The following is a 14,272-nucleotide window of genomic DNA, read 5'->3' as shown; positions in this document are numbered from 1 at the left end:
CCCGCTCTAAGAACGCCAGCCGTGTGCCAACCCCCTTTGTTGATTCGTCCCTACAGTTTCTAGAAATGGGATCTCTGGTCCGAGCTCTCCTCTTGGTCTGTGTGATTGTGGAAGCCCCCGTGGCAGGTGATGTAGAAAACTATACGTATTCACAGAGTTTGAATGGATTTTTACGTTGATTTGGGGGGGGGTAATGGGTAGTTGTGTTTCACAAAGTACAGGAGGAGAAATGTTACAACAAGATCTAAAACTAGAGGGTTTGAGACTTACATGGAATGCAAGAAGGTTTTACATTACCAAGAGAACAGCCTCCCAGCAGAGGTGGGAGAGGGTAATACAGTGAGGGGATTTAAACATGCATGGGGTAGGCATACGGCTCCAGAATCTAAGACGAGACCAGCAAAAATATAGAAAATATTAACTGGCCTTGCGTATTTACTTGCAGCTTTACAGCTTTAGATATATTTATAGTATGGCATGAGTTAAACATACTTCCAGGTCCAAAAGCCTGAGGCATACTCCGCTCGCTGGCACAAAACCTGTTTAAACTTTTTGGAACCACTAAGGAACTTCCACGCCACCTCCTGAGCTTCTGCACACATGGGAACGTGAAATGCCAATCATCATAGAACACCCTGGGGGGGTAACGAGAAAGGAAACCAATACACATTGTCCCAATTGACGTGCTCTGTTAATCACCATTACATTGAGACTATCACACGGTCTTTACATTGGGCCGAAGGTATTGATGTTTCAGGTCTCCTTCTCGTCCCATCGCATAGCACAGGGATGTCTTCCGTTTTGTGCAGGACGAGGAGGTGTTTGAATGATTTGGAAATGCTGTGCGAATGAACTATAAGAAATGTTTTCCTTAGGGAAACAAGATGCAGGGCCATCGTTGGCCACCAAATATGGAAGCCTCCTTGGTAAAGCAGTCACAGTACATGGGACGGAGCGTAGGGTGCACAAGTTTTTGGGTATCCCTTTTGCGAAGCCCCCAGTTGGACAGTTAAGATTTGCCCCCCCGCAGCCCCCAGAACCTTGGAGCTCCATCAGGGACGCAACAAAGCACCCGCCAATGTAAGTACAGGATTTCAGTCTATACCTCTACCTGGAACCCCACACAATCTAATCTTTTTTTAGGAAGCGAAGAAACATAGTTACTGTAATTCCAACATTATAATGTTTTCAACAGTGCGATTTATTAAAGGTGGGGCATGGTAACACTCACCCCCTAAAACAGTTTGCAATCATCTCCTCTATCTCTGATGGTCACAGCTGTATCCAAGATCGAAAGGAATTGGAGAAACTGGTGCCGTCCGACAATGCCGATCTCAAATTACCAAAAGTTACAGAAGACTGCTTATACCTAAATATCTTCACTCCCGCAGACAGAGAAACGAATTCCAGGTTACCGGTAAGCAGTGCTAAAGAAACACAAAGACACCTAGGAAGAGGGTCTTCTCGGGATCCCTTCCTCTGCTCAACTGGTCTTCCAGACGAAACATCTGCTTGGCTCATATATATACTGCTTCAAAATCCATAGCATGTCAATAGTATATCTGATAAACAGTAAATCAAGAAGCGCCTCAAGAAGGACCTGACCAGCCATAGGTTAATAGATATTATTCCTAATTTGGCACAGGTTATGGTGTTTATACATGGCGGAGGGTTAGCTATGGGTGGCGCCACCGCCTACGATGGATCTGTGGTCAGCGCCTATGAAGACGTGGTGATGGTCTCCATCCAGTACCGCCTTGGACTGCTGGGGTTCTTCACGTAAGTTACAACTCAGATCGAGCAGGAAATTCAAATCAGGTTTTGGTTGTCACCGGAAAAGGGTTTGTCGAAGAACGAAGCTGTTTCTCGAGAAGTAGACACCTGGACGCGTTTTGTATCGTTGAGACATTTGAAGGAGAATCTATGGATTGTAGAATTTACCCAGGTCGTATGTATTTGGTTGTTGTATTTATACCATTTTCACTCGCAGAGTCGGTCTGTTTGGAATGGGTAAGCACACAGTAGTGGGTACATGGCTTGGGATCCTCAGAGCCACCATTCCTTGGCACTTTCTTTATTGGTTAATCTTATCTCCATTTATGAACACTCTTTTTCCTTTTCTATGTCTCAGTACCGGGGATAAGCAGGCTCCTGGTAACTTCGGGTTCTTGGACCAAGTGGCCGCTCTTCAGTGGGTCCAGGAAAACATTAAGGACTTTGGAGGCGACCCCCGCTCTGTCACTATATTTGGTGAATCGGCAGGGGCTTTGAGCGTGGCTGCCCTGGTAAGGTCCACCTGATCTTCTGGGTTTTAGTGTCCCTTTTTAGTGCTCTTTTAATTGTCTCGTTATCTGTAACAATCATTTTTTTCCTCTGCCATGTTTGCAGGTGTTATCTCCCTTATCCAAGGGTTTATTCCACGGAGCCATAGCCCAGAGCGGAGTTGCTATTGTACCTGGACTAATGACCAATAATCCTGAGCATGGAACTTTCATCCGTAATGTAGGTACCATTTCTAGAAGCTTCTGTACCGCTGAAAATAGGAAATAGAGTGTGAAACCTTCCTCAAACCCAGCCATTTAGGCGACGTCTTCTTTATATCTTCCAAAAAGTTTACTTTTCTGCTACGGAGGTAAAACTATTTATTTAAGGCATTGAACATCTTTAGGTTCCTAGCGTGGTTCAAAAAAACACTTGAGAGATTTCCATTATATCACATTACATTTATTTATAATGCACCGGCAGATTCTGTAGCCAGGGCCGGCCCAAGACATAATGCTGCCTGGGGCGAAGTTTAAAATGCCACCCCCCCGGGGCGGCCCTCCCTATTATCTACCCTATCCCCCCCTTTGCACTTACCTTTCAGCAGTCCAGCGGCAAGTCTCCCTGCTCTGCCATGGTGTGCGCTGCTTTACTGCTGAGCGCCGGAAATGACATCATTTATCGGCGCTCAGCATTACAAGCCGCACCGAGACCGAGCTAGAGGGCTCACAGAGGAGAGAGAGGGGCGCCGTGCGGGTAAGCGAAAACCACTCGGCACTTGGGCGCTCTTCAAAAGTGCCGCCTGGGGCAATTGCCCTACTCTGCTCCATTGTAGAGCCGGCCCTGTCTGTAGCACTGTTACATGCAGAGCAATAAATTAAAATCATACGCGATAACAAACTGGTACAAAAGGAGAAGAGGGCCCTGCTCCTCGGAGCTTACAATCTAGCCGGTGGTTGAGAGGGAAGTGAGACAATAGGAGAGGACGGCTTGGATGGGGATGAGTTGATAGGGTCCGGATGAGCTGTAGAGGTCATTGCCACCTTAGTACATTAAGGGTCATCTGTGTGTTTGCTTTGCAGCTGGTTGCCAATGTGTCTGGCTGCGATCCGGCATCCGTGGTAGAATGTTTGAAGATGAAAAGCGAAGAGCAGATCTCACAGATTGCCGACTCCATGGTATGAATGGGATCATTAAAGCGTCCCTCTCTTGGCCAGGATACACCGGCACTGAACGCAACCGGTGTGAGGTGACCAGGTGCTTCTGGGTGATCTAGAAACAAGGCAAGAAATCAGGGTCTTCTCCTGGCCAAATCCAGGTCTCAGGATAAAAATCAGACGCATGGTTGAATGGGTAAAGGATGAGTAAAAGTATCCTAAAACACATGGGATGGGGTCCCTTGTGAAGAAGTCAAGCAGGGTATTGACGGGCACAAGCCAAAGAACAGAAACAATGTGACAAGAAAGAGTCAGGGAAGATTTTTTTTTTTTATAGAAAACAAAATGAGTTGAACATGAAAATTATTTCCATATCGTACCGCTAGAAATCTGTAACTTTACCTGGTTGTGTGGATGGAGTATTTCTTCCCAAACCCGCAGAGGAGATCCTGGCCAACAAAGAGATCAACCCCGTACCCTTCATCATTGGAGTCAACAACCATGAGTGTGGCTGGGTCCTTCCAATGGTAAGAGACCTCTAGAAGTATAAAACAAATAATAAAAACATTGTTTTTTAAATGTGTAGCACATGGTATGGCCATGCAGATAAAGACGCAAAGGGATGTCTCTGTGAAACACTAGGTTTTCAAGTGCCTTCAATACATTTCATTGAATTGTGAAGAAGGCAAGTTCAACGTCTTTACATCTATGGAATTCTCGTGGTAGTTTTACTCTTTTGTCTTTAGGCTATGAACTTTTCTGGATTAACAGAAGGAATGGATAAGGAAAGAGTCCAGTCTTTACTGAACTTTGGAATCTTGGTAAGATTTAGGCCCTGCGTCAGAGATACATTCAGCGCCCTTTCCATGTTCGCATAATAATAAGCGATGTTCCATGTTTTTTTTACCAATCCTGCAGGGTTTATCTCCCGATATAATTCCTTTGGTGATGGAAGAGGGTTTTGGTGACACCAGCGATCCATTAGAACTGCGAGACCGGTTCCTCGAAGTATGCGGAGACTTAACATTTGTTATCCCAGCTCTCAAGACTGCTAAGTATCACAGAGGTGCGTGCCATCACCATGGTCTCTGGTCTTCTCTCACGGTCAAAAGATACCTACGTGGAGAACAGAGTTAGCACATAGAACCTTAAACTCCTAAACGTACTTGTTACTTTGTTTCTAAGACAACATCCATTGTTACTTCTTCTCAAAGAATATCAAGATCTTTCGGAATAACCATGAAAGTTTGGCAAGGAACTGTAACAACTTAATAACTTCTCTATTGACTGCACTTGCCGTATTTTCTTTTTTTCAACACTAAATTATTCTAGTGTAAGTTACAGATGACCTGAAAACACATTTTCAGTCTATAGCACCAAGAAACCCTTTATACTGGTGGGGTCGATAAGCTTTGACCTTTCGGTTGTCTTACAGATTCCGATCTTCCGGTTTACTTTTACGAATTCCAGCACCGGCCTTCAATGATGAAAGACTTAAAGCCGGACTTTGTCAAAGCAGATCATGGAGATGAGGTTTTGTTTGTCTTCGGAGCCCCCTTCATAAACGATGATGCCCTTTTCAGAGGTAACTCACCTTGTCAGGGCAAGACATCCATATTTTGTTTTTAGATTCCTCTTTGAGACTGACTAAATCTGTAATTACCTCTCTTAACAGTCACAGCAACAGATGAAGAAATTTCCCTCAGCAAAACCATGATGAAATATTGGGCAAATTTTGCCCGGACCGGGTAAGAGACCGGTATTTTCCTCAACGTTCGTTTGAACAGATCTGAAGCCGATCTGGCAACATTTTGGCGAGAGGCGAGGATTTGTCCTTGCAAATTGTTTTGTCCTCGGGGTAAGGAAGAACGTGTATGTGATAATCACCCACGGTACGCCCAGTTGTTTCGCCTTAGGCCATTTTACGGTAATTTCTATCCTTTAAAGAGATTGGATCTGTAGAACCGGCGAGATTCAATATTTTCCTATTTAAAATTTAAAATCATGAAGATCTGGTATTTTTTCCTCATATAATATTCTTTTGAGGGTCTTATTTGCTAATTTCTTTATTTGTTCATCAATGAAAGTGTGATTAATGTATATACAGGGCAAACACTGAATGCAGGTAACATCAGGCATGTTTCTCGGATTCAGCGTCTACTTTTTCTTCACTTGTGGACAGAATCATTTGCATGACCCCAATGGCCTGGGAACGTAGACCTTACACCCAAAGCCATGTTAAATTTGGGCAAATATGTCTGTAATTGTGGCTAATTGACAATGGCATAGAAACCGGTATCGCATTTTGCAGCAATCCCAACGGACCAGGTCTTATAGAATGGCCGGAATACGGCGACGATGAGCATTACCTGCAAATCGGCCTGGAGCAGAAACCAGGCGAGAGACTGAAGGAAGACCGCGTGGAATTTTGGACCAGGACTCTACCTGATAAAATTCAGAAGATGAAGCAGGAAAAGGAAGATCATGTAGAGCTGTAGCTTGTCAGATTTCCAAATGTGCTTCCAACAAACTAAACACAACAAATAGATAAACCATGATGTGCCCGTGGGACTTTGACCGTTAATTAATAAGGGATTATTTGCCAAACCAAAAGGCCAACACCGGCAAGGAGAGCTTGGTTGGACCTTCATTGCCTAAAACCACCACGGCAGTGACTGTAACCTGTATTTGTACAATGTTTCATTAATATTTTAAGCTGAACTGGAAACGTTGACATGTATTTCCATTTGTTTCTCTATAATATGAGTCTGGGTATAGATGCCCCATCTGCCCTCTGTGGGGCACCAGCTCCGAGCAGCACCGTAGTAAGAGGACAGACGGACGTCTCCGTGCAGGGGAAGGAGCCGAGCTTTAAAAAGACACAAATCAGTGATTAAATACATTGTATAAGGCAGCGCTAATGCAAGAACCTCCTCTGTAGTTTGAAGAATGATTTGGAGAAACAAAATAATAATTTTTTAACATTAATTCTGTGCTTTTTTTGTGTGTTGTTTTCTTTATCTGCTCATTGCGAGGACTTTGTACAGAAGCCGGATGGTTTAACCCCTGAACTGGTTTTGCACAAGAAGCCGTCGTGCTGCCAAATTTTTTTAGCAAGTTGCAAAATCATGCAGTCGCACCCATGAGAGGGTGGGCATTGGGACGGTGCCATGGCCTCAAAACTCCCCATATACATGTACAGCCTGTGGGTGTACGCGGCGCCTCGACAACCAATTACGAGCCGTAGTGCAGACGCTGATAAGTAAGGTTACATTGTAACTTTTTGGTTACCTGTCTGCATCAAGGTGCACGTCTCTCCAATTATCTCCTGGGGCCGGTCAGTTCTCTGCTGGACTTACTGCATGGTTGGGTTTCCCGTTCATTAAAACTAAATGGGACTCCTGGGGCAAACCCTCCTCTTGTGCTGCCTGACTTTGGAAGCCTTTGCAACAGGTGAGATAAAGCACATTCCTACAGACCGTCAGAGCAACATCATAAAGTTTATCTCACAAAAGTCACCCACGCTTTTGCTGGGACTCCCAGCCTGTGAGGAAGCATTAGAGGGTTCCGCCTGGTGGCCGTGGCCCTTATATTGGGGATTAAGTATCATGTAGGACTTGGCTGGAGCTTAATCATTAAGTGTTAGAATAAATCATCGAAATGTAGGGTGTGGAGCTTGTTTTTGGCTTATACGTTGAAACATGTCGGTGTCAGGCACTAAGGAAACTTACATTTCTAGTTTATTCACTGGTGAGCCCATGTAAGAAAAAAGCAAAGCATGTGTTTTGGGGGGGACACTTTGAGAACCACCATTAGATCAGCCACAGACCTCCGATCTCTACCTGGAGGAGTCACATATTCCTTTTATCCCCACTGAAAACGTTGAGCGATAGGATACAGTACTTCAGGATTAAAAGACAGTAACAAAATAATACAAAATTACCAAGTAGTTAAAATATATCAAGCATGGCTGAAGATGTTTTAGAAGAAGCTACAACAGAAGAAACAGTAACCCCATGCGGCTCTAATCATTTGGATTCCCAATAATCTGTCCCAGCTTTGCCTCCCAAACTGGGCACCCAGTGACAAACGTCACCCAAACACGTTTATGTTGTTTTCAGGACACAAGGCTGCGCAACCGACGGTGACAACGAAGTATGGAAAACTGCGAGGGGAAACTGTGTCGGTAAAGGAGACAGACCGGAAAGTGGACACGTTCCTTGGAATCCCATTTGCGAAGCCACCGGTTGGAGAATTGAGGTTTGAATCTCCCGAGCCACCAGAGCCTTGGAGCTCTGTCCGGGATGCCACTAAAGAACCAGCCATGTAAGTGTGTATGTCACAACCCACAAGGGTCTGTAATTAGGGAAGGGAGTTCACGGCGGAAGCCATGACTGCCGGATCCAAAGGCAGGCAAGGGCTAGATGGTACATGTGGTGTAGTTGGGTTGAGAAAGAGGCAGGGCAAGGACGGGCCCCAGTTGGAAACGTGAAAGAAACAATCAAGTACACAACAGAAAGGTGAGCTAAAAGTCATAACACTAATCCTGTCCAAAATGGAGACCAAGGAGACCCCTGGACCAATGCAGCAAGATGACCGGTGGCCACCCTAGTCTTGTAATTCTCGGCTTTTACATTGAGATGATGATATGTTGATTCTGTCAGCCTGTTGTTGGGTTTCACATCTTTTCTGTTCTATACCACATCATCCAGGTGTATACAAAATGAAAAGATTTCGAAAGACCTACTGGAAAAGTTTGGGGTTAAGTTTGACCTGCCTCCTGTTTCAGAAGACTGCTTGTACCTAAATATTTTCAGTCCACAAGGCAGAGAAATGAATTCCAAATTACCAGTAAGTGTCAGTATTAATACTTTCTACCGTTAAGAGTCTCAAATTATCCATGTCGTAAAATCTCTTTCCCGTTTCGTCCAGGTCATGGTTTTTATACACGGAGGAGGATTTTCCATGGGGGGGGCGACCATGTCTAACGGAGCTGCTTTAAGTGCCTATGAGAACGTTGTGTTTGTGTCAATCCAATACCGTCTCGGAATCCCGGGATTCTTTAGGTGAATTGAACGCATTGCGCAAACTATACATGCTTGGCGAAACGCCAGTACCAAAGTACCGCTGATCACGTAGCTATAATTCATGCCAGTGATACACAGTGATCCAGAAAACTGAGATTTTAATTCAAGTAGAACCTTTGTGAACTCAGTAAGCTTCCTTGAAATGATCATTCTCATTTCCTCTTTGGTGAATGCTTTGCACGAAGTTTCCACACCTCTCCATCCCTTTTAGTTCGGGTTGCGGTGCCCTTGTTGGTGTCTCTGCTTACGGTGGGCTTCTTACCAAGGGTTCAGCCAATATTCTTTAACTTCGCAATGTATTTAGACTTAGAAGACCCCACTTACCTGTCCCAGGTCTGCCTACCTGTAGCAGAACAGGATATTCCAGCATAAAGTCTAGATCCCCGCGTCCTATGGCGTAACAACACTGTAACAGTAACACCGACGGTTATTATTGCCTAATCAAAGTTACAATGACCCTTGATCCGCTTTGATCAAAAACATGTTTACGCACTGGATAAGATAAGGCTTGATACAGCGTTGCTTCCAAGGTAAAATCAGGGTTACAGAAATTGGAACCCAACTCTCCTCCAAACGCCAATTTTTCTTTGATGTGTCTCAGTAACGGAGATGACCAAGCACGTGGCAACTTTGGCTTTTTGGACCAAGTGGCTGCTCTACAGTGGATCCGCGAGAATATCGAAGATTTCGGAGGTGACCCTGAGTCTGTCACCATTTTCGGGGAGTCGGCGGGTGGTGTGAGTGTTGCTGCTCTGGTAAGTTTCCATGACCAGTTACAGATACATGTCCATGTACTCCGCATGTCCATTGTTTCATATCCAGCTTTCCGTAACCTTTAGAGGTGGGTCAGCCTGTCCAAAGGGGATACTCGCCGGCGCTGTACAAAGTTAGCGCGTGTAGCACATCAGTCTGCCTTGATTTTTATTAACATATCTAAAAATCCCCTATTCTGTTTTTCTTGTTGTGGTTCTTGCAGGTTTTATCTCCTTTATCCAAAGGTTTATTCCACAGAGCCATAGCTGAGAGTGGAGTCGCATTAATTCGGGGGCTGTTCGCCACTAAATCTGAAGATTTACTTCCAATCCGAAATGTAAGTCTCCATCTTTCTGTTCTGGTTTCTAACAAACCCTAGTGCACGGACAATTTCACCTCGACATGCCAAACCTACCACACACAGGGGCCCCGCTGTGCCATGTAGTAGCGCCTTGTCAAGGAGCAATTGTTCCACCTACTACTCCTGTCCAAGATACATAAAAAGTCTACAGTTCCATTATTTATCATTAATTCACACATGTCTGTTTGAGTGACATCACACGTAAACATTTTTGGTTTACAGCTTGTTGCCAATATATCTGGTTGCGATCTTGGAACTTTGGTGAAATGTTTGAAGAGGAAAACAGAAGATGAACTCATCTTGATTTCCGAATTAATGGTACGTAGGCAACTGCTGAGTTTCTTCGGGATTGAGGTTGTGACAACCACTGTTTAAAATTCATCATCGTCAACAAAATGTAAACAACGTAAACAAAAAGGCTCTCCTGTGCCTTAAACTCTCCGTTGGTTGAGATCTTTAATCCAAGCCTTGTAAAATAACCACAGGCTGAGGAAAAAGCTCTGAAATAATTGTGACAAATGATGGCACTTTTATTGAAAGCAAACGCTAATGACGGGATTGTGAAACAGTGATTGGGAAACGCTGTCTGTTTCATACAGATGGAAAAAGACCAAAACGTCCATGTACCCAAAAGTCCAAAGGAGGCATAGAACCTGAAGTTTCACTTCTAGACCTTCATGGATAGTGACCCCAAAACGTCTCTGCAGGACGACGCGGAGTTAAATCTCAATAGATTAAAATGCCCATGTGTTCCGGTAGGGATCCTAAAACTGGACGAACTCTGGCTACTAAAACAGAAGAAGCCCCTGGAGTGCCGTCCAACGCCATTTAGAAATATCAGCTGCTCTTCCCCGTGTATATTCCATGATAGAGACTTCTGGCTGTTTCTGGGTTGTCATCCAACTAGATTAGCCTGAACTATGGCTCCTTGATCCCAGGATTGAAAAAAATGTATCCAATAACTATGGAATGACATAATTTAATGGCGTCTGTTTATCGTTCTAGATGGTGAGTCTCCATATGGCAAAAGTTGGCCAACCCCAACTTCAAAATTAGCTTTTGAGGCTTTAATCTATAAACCAATGTATTCAATAGAAAGCCCTGAACATGAGAAACTAACATGGACAATTCTTTATCTCTGAGCAGGTGACAGCGGCCCTGCCTGCCTGCGTGGACGGAGTATTTATGCCCAAACCGCCTGAGGAGATTCTGGCCAACAAAGAGGGTAACAACGTACCCTTCATGATTGGCAACAATGACCACGAGTTCAGCTGGATGATTCCAGAGGTAAGAATTATAACATTTTATTTATAAACTGGAACAAAAAATGGAAAATACTTACTAGGTACTAAAAAAAATAGTCTGGATAAAATTAGTGTGTTGTATTTAAACCAGTAAATTAGGACTCCAGGAGATCCGGAACGGTTATCTCGGACGGGTCGCCGAATGTATTTTTCTTCTTTTTTAAAATAAATAACGTCCTCTTATTGTTTTTTTGTGTGTTTTTTTTCCGTTGTATGGCTGCTCTTTCTAAAAAGGATTTTTCTCTTTAAACCAACGTTGAATGCAAACCAAAAGCAAATGGGACTTCTGGGTATTTTAATGCTTTATTATTGTGTTTTTGCGAGCAGGCTTTTAACATCAGCGGACTGACAGAAGGAACAGATAAGGAGACGGTCCTTGCATTTCTGAAAACCTTTCCATGGATGGTAAGCGCTGTGCCTGTAGCCGGCGTCCCGAGTTATTCAAAGTTTGTCACAATTCTGCGCGTGCCAATTTCAAATGATGTGAACTTGGCTGCTCGTTAAATCCTCTTTATGGCCATACTATGTAAAAATCTAAGTCATTGTATTATTATAGATCTTAAGAATGGAGGCATTGAAATAAAATAATCCGTAAAAGTATAATTAAGCAATAAATTTATCGCCAACTTTGCAGGTTTTGAGCAACAAATCCATTCCGTTGGTGATGGAGGAATACTTCGGTGATAGCAACGATCCTCTGGAAATCCGAGATCGGTTTCTCGATTTGATAGCGGATATAATGTTCGTTATGCCGGCGCTCAGGACTGCCAAGTATCACCGAGGTGGGTAGGAAAATGATTCCTTCGAGGAATATAAGTAATTGGATGGGGGGGTGCGTGCCTCAAGTCGCAAAACGGACCCATTTTACATCATTCCTACAAAAGAGATATTTGATTAAATACACAGACTATGGATGAGTTTGAGAACCCATTACTCGCCAATTATGATATCTTGAATTCTTTTACCCTCCACTTCGACGGTTGCCTACCACGTTCTTTGGAAACATCGCGCTCTCCCACGATGACTTCAGCCTTTTAGCCTCCTTCTTTAGTACATAAGTTACGGTGGGTAAAGGTGATGGAAACCCTTCCACTTAAATTTAAGGGTTAGTAGAAGTATTATTAAACACTAATCACGGATCTTTCAAGGGGTCCATGTATAAAGTGGATATAGAGGCTAAGGTGACAATTGTTGACCTTATTTGCATGCGCCTACCCAGAATCCCCTGTGGTTGTGAAAGCACCATGAGATTTCTGAGGGTAAAACAAGTCTTCTGGCTTGTCTGGTATTAATAATACTTCTACTAGCCTCCTTCTTCCAATCATGTTCTCTCGTTCTATTCCTTCTTCAAATAAACCTTCCTCTTTATGACAAGATTAAGCAATTTTCAACAAAGGAAAGAATTTTACGAACATTCCAAGAGCAGAAGAACAGTTAGAAGGTGGAATTGTATCAAACAGTAAATTACAAATAGATACATAGACCATGCTTCGTAATGGCAGCTTCCCGTATAGTTCCTATCATTGTTTTGTGCTTTTGAGGACATCCAGCTCTAACATTGTCTTGCCCTCTCGCCCAATAGATTCCGGATTCCCGGTTTACTTTTACGAATTCCAGCACCGGGCGTCAAAGTTTAAAGATTCCAGACCAGAGTTTGTGAAGGCAGACCACGGGGACGAGCTCTTCTTTGTCCTTGGAGGCCCATTCCTGAGTGGAAATGTCTTGTTTCAAGGTGACTTGTGTGTCAACTCAACCCAGATTTGAGGGTTTTTTTTTTTCTTTTTTAAAATTCTCTTAACTTTAAAATATTTCTCATTCAAAAGGTAGCGCAACAGAAGAAGAAAAAAGACTTAGTAAACATATGATGAAATACTGGGCCAACTTCGCTCGGAATGGGTAAGATATCAACATTTACAATATAGCCCTGTAAATAAAGACAAATGAAATATATTTGTTTGAAGGGATTTAGCGAATGCCCCCCAACTTCAACGTTCACAGATAAACCTGCTTCTGATCTTATCATCTGCAGAGACCCCAACAGTCCGGATCTGGCATATTGGCCAAAGTATGAAGAAGATGAGGCTTATCTGGAAATTCAATTAAAACCAAAGTCATCCAGGAAGCTGAGAGAGAACCGGTTTGTATTCTGGACCAAGACTCTCCCTGAGAAAATCCAAAAGATCTCAGAAGAGGAAGACGATCACATGGAACTGTAGATCGTCTGGATAAAAGGAATCGTAACGCTTGAGTCAGCAGAAGGGTTTTTCTGTTCTTATGACAGGAGGTCAGACTAACTGATCATCTACACGTAACTGTTTAGTTTACTTCACCATTTTAACAAGAAGATTGTAACACTGATTCAGTCCAGACTGGGACATAAAATAGGTTCTGGCCCTTTAAGGCCAGCAGCCCACTGGTGAGAGCCATGCAGTGCCCATGAATAGCGGGTGTGAAGAAGGATTTTCCTAAATAACGCCTCGTTTTTGGGGCTCTTGTTGTAAAGCACCTTTCAGTTTTTTTCAAGGGTCTCACCTGTAAAAGACAAGCAGCGCCGGGTCTACACAACCCTAGTCCTCAAAATCTGCAAGCAGGCTTTTTTTACTGGATATTCAAGCTTAGACAAAGATATATAAATTAAAAATGTCATGAAACTAAATGTTTTCAGGCAGAGCTACACAGAAGTTGGGTTTGCAGCCCTGGAGGACTAGAGTTGGACGGACCCAATACCAGAAAAGTATGAGTTTTGCAGGGTGGACAATGGGCCACCAACCTGTCCTCATTTGCTTCCAGATTAAAATCATTGCTCAAGGCAAGACCAGCATTTGTTGATATTCTCTTCCTTAATGATGGTCCATAGAATAGGGTTAGAGTATACCCTGAGCAGATCTTTTCACCTCCTCCTTCATCATCCATCTTTCAAGAAGTAATGTACCGTTGAGCTCCTCTCTGATTTCACACGTGTCACTGTAAACATTGAATAAAATACGATTTACACCGAAGGTTATATATTTCTTCATAGGATGGAACACAAATCTAGAATCGTTATATCAATTAAACAAATTTCTCAAGATTCTAAAAGCACCAAGTTAAAGTCTGCGCACATTGCATAATCTGGTTCAAATGTGAAACCCATTAAGATCCGGAATAAACTCTGTGAAAAGAAACTCATCAATCAAACGGTCTCCATAACAACATTTAGGAATATTTCTATTCTTGGACATCAAAAATGTGTCTTGGAAGTTTTTATGACATTACAAGGATTCCAGTAAAAGATCTCGTTGAGAGGGGATTTAAACAGAGCCCAACCAGTACTAAAAGAAAACAATTCTTATCTATCTATTAGTGCCG

At 43.2% G+C, this 14,272-nt stretch overlaps 2 protein-coding genes across 2 annotated transcripts; both read left to right on the top strand.

The window, feature by feature from the left end:
* Positions 1-5,973, top strand: LOC128467905 (carboxylesterase 5A-like). Its single transcript, XM_053449650.1, has 13 exons — positions 1-126; positions 876-1,080; positions 1,279-1,417; positions 1,646-1,779; positions 2,132-2,285; positions 2,389-2,502; positions 3,345-3,440; positions 3,806-3,946; positions 4,166-4,240; positions 4,338-4,485; positions 4,855-5,004; positions 5,095-5,167; positions 5,731-5,973. Exons 1-13 carry the CDS (start codon positions 66-68, stop codon positions 5,915-5,917), a joined length of 1,677 nt encoding a protein of 558 aa, XP_053305625.1. The 5' UTR covers positions 1-65; the 3' UTR covers positions 5,918-5,973.
* Positions 5,974-6,611: 638 nt separating this feature from the next.
* Positions 6,612-13,923, top strand: LOC128467904 (fatty acyl-CoA hydrolase precursor, medium chain-like). Its single transcript, XM_053449649.1, has 13 exons — positions 6,612-6,872; positions 7,541-7,745; positions 8,132-8,270; positions 8,352-8,485; positions 9,108-9,261; positions 9,483-9,596; positions 9,843-9,938; positions 10,767-10,907; positions 11,252-11,329; positions 11,559-11,706; positions 12,507-12,656; positions 12,748-12,820; positions 12,954-13,923. The coding sequence occupies exons 1-13, from the start codon at positions 6,812-6,814 to the stop codon at positions 13,138-13,140; spliced, it is 1,680 nt and encodes a 559-aa protein (XP_053305624.1). The 5' UTR covers positions 6,612-6,811; the 3' UTR covers positions 13,141-13,923.
* The last annotated feature ends 349 nt before the right edge of the window (positions 13,924-14,272 follow it).

Source organism: Spea bombifrons, chromosome 10 (genome assembly GCF_027358695.1).
Source record: "Spea bombifrons isolate aSpeBom1 chromosome 10, aSpeBom1.2.pri, whole genome shotgun sequence".
In the NCBI taxonomy this organism is placed as follows: Eukaryota; Metazoa; Chordata; class Amphibia; order Anura; family Pelobatidae; genus Spea; species Spea bombifrons.
The sequence above is the reverse complement of the archived record's forward strand: the minus strand, read 5'-3'. Positions and strand labels throughout refer to the sequence as shown.

Bases quoted from the DNA above. Each gene is read 5' to 3' on its own strand.
- LOC128467905 (XM_053449650.1), top strand. From the start codon at position 66: ATGGGATCTCTGGTCCGAGCTCTCCTCTTGGTCTGTGTGATTGTGGAA. The intron at 3,441-3,805 runs GTATGAATGGGA...TCGTACCGCTAG, and splicing joins CACAGATTGCCGACTCCATG to AAATCTGTAACTTTACCTGG. The intron at 5,005-5,094 runs GTAACTCACCTT...CTCTCTTAACAG, and splicing joins CGATGATGCCCTTTTCAGAG to TCACAGCAACAGATGAAGAA.
- LOC128467904 (XM_053449649.1), top strand. From the start codon at position 6,812: ATGGGACTCCTGGGGCAAACCCTCCTCTTGTGCTGCCTGACTTTGGAA. The intron at 6,873-7,540 runs GTGAGATAAAGC...TGTTGTTTTCAG, and splicing joins TTTGGAAGCCTTTGCAACAG to GACACAAGGCTGCGCAACCG. The intron at 9,597-9,842 runs GTAAGTCTCCAT...TTTGGTTTACAG, and splicing joins ATTTACTTCCAATCCGAAAT to CTTGTTGCCAATATATCTGG.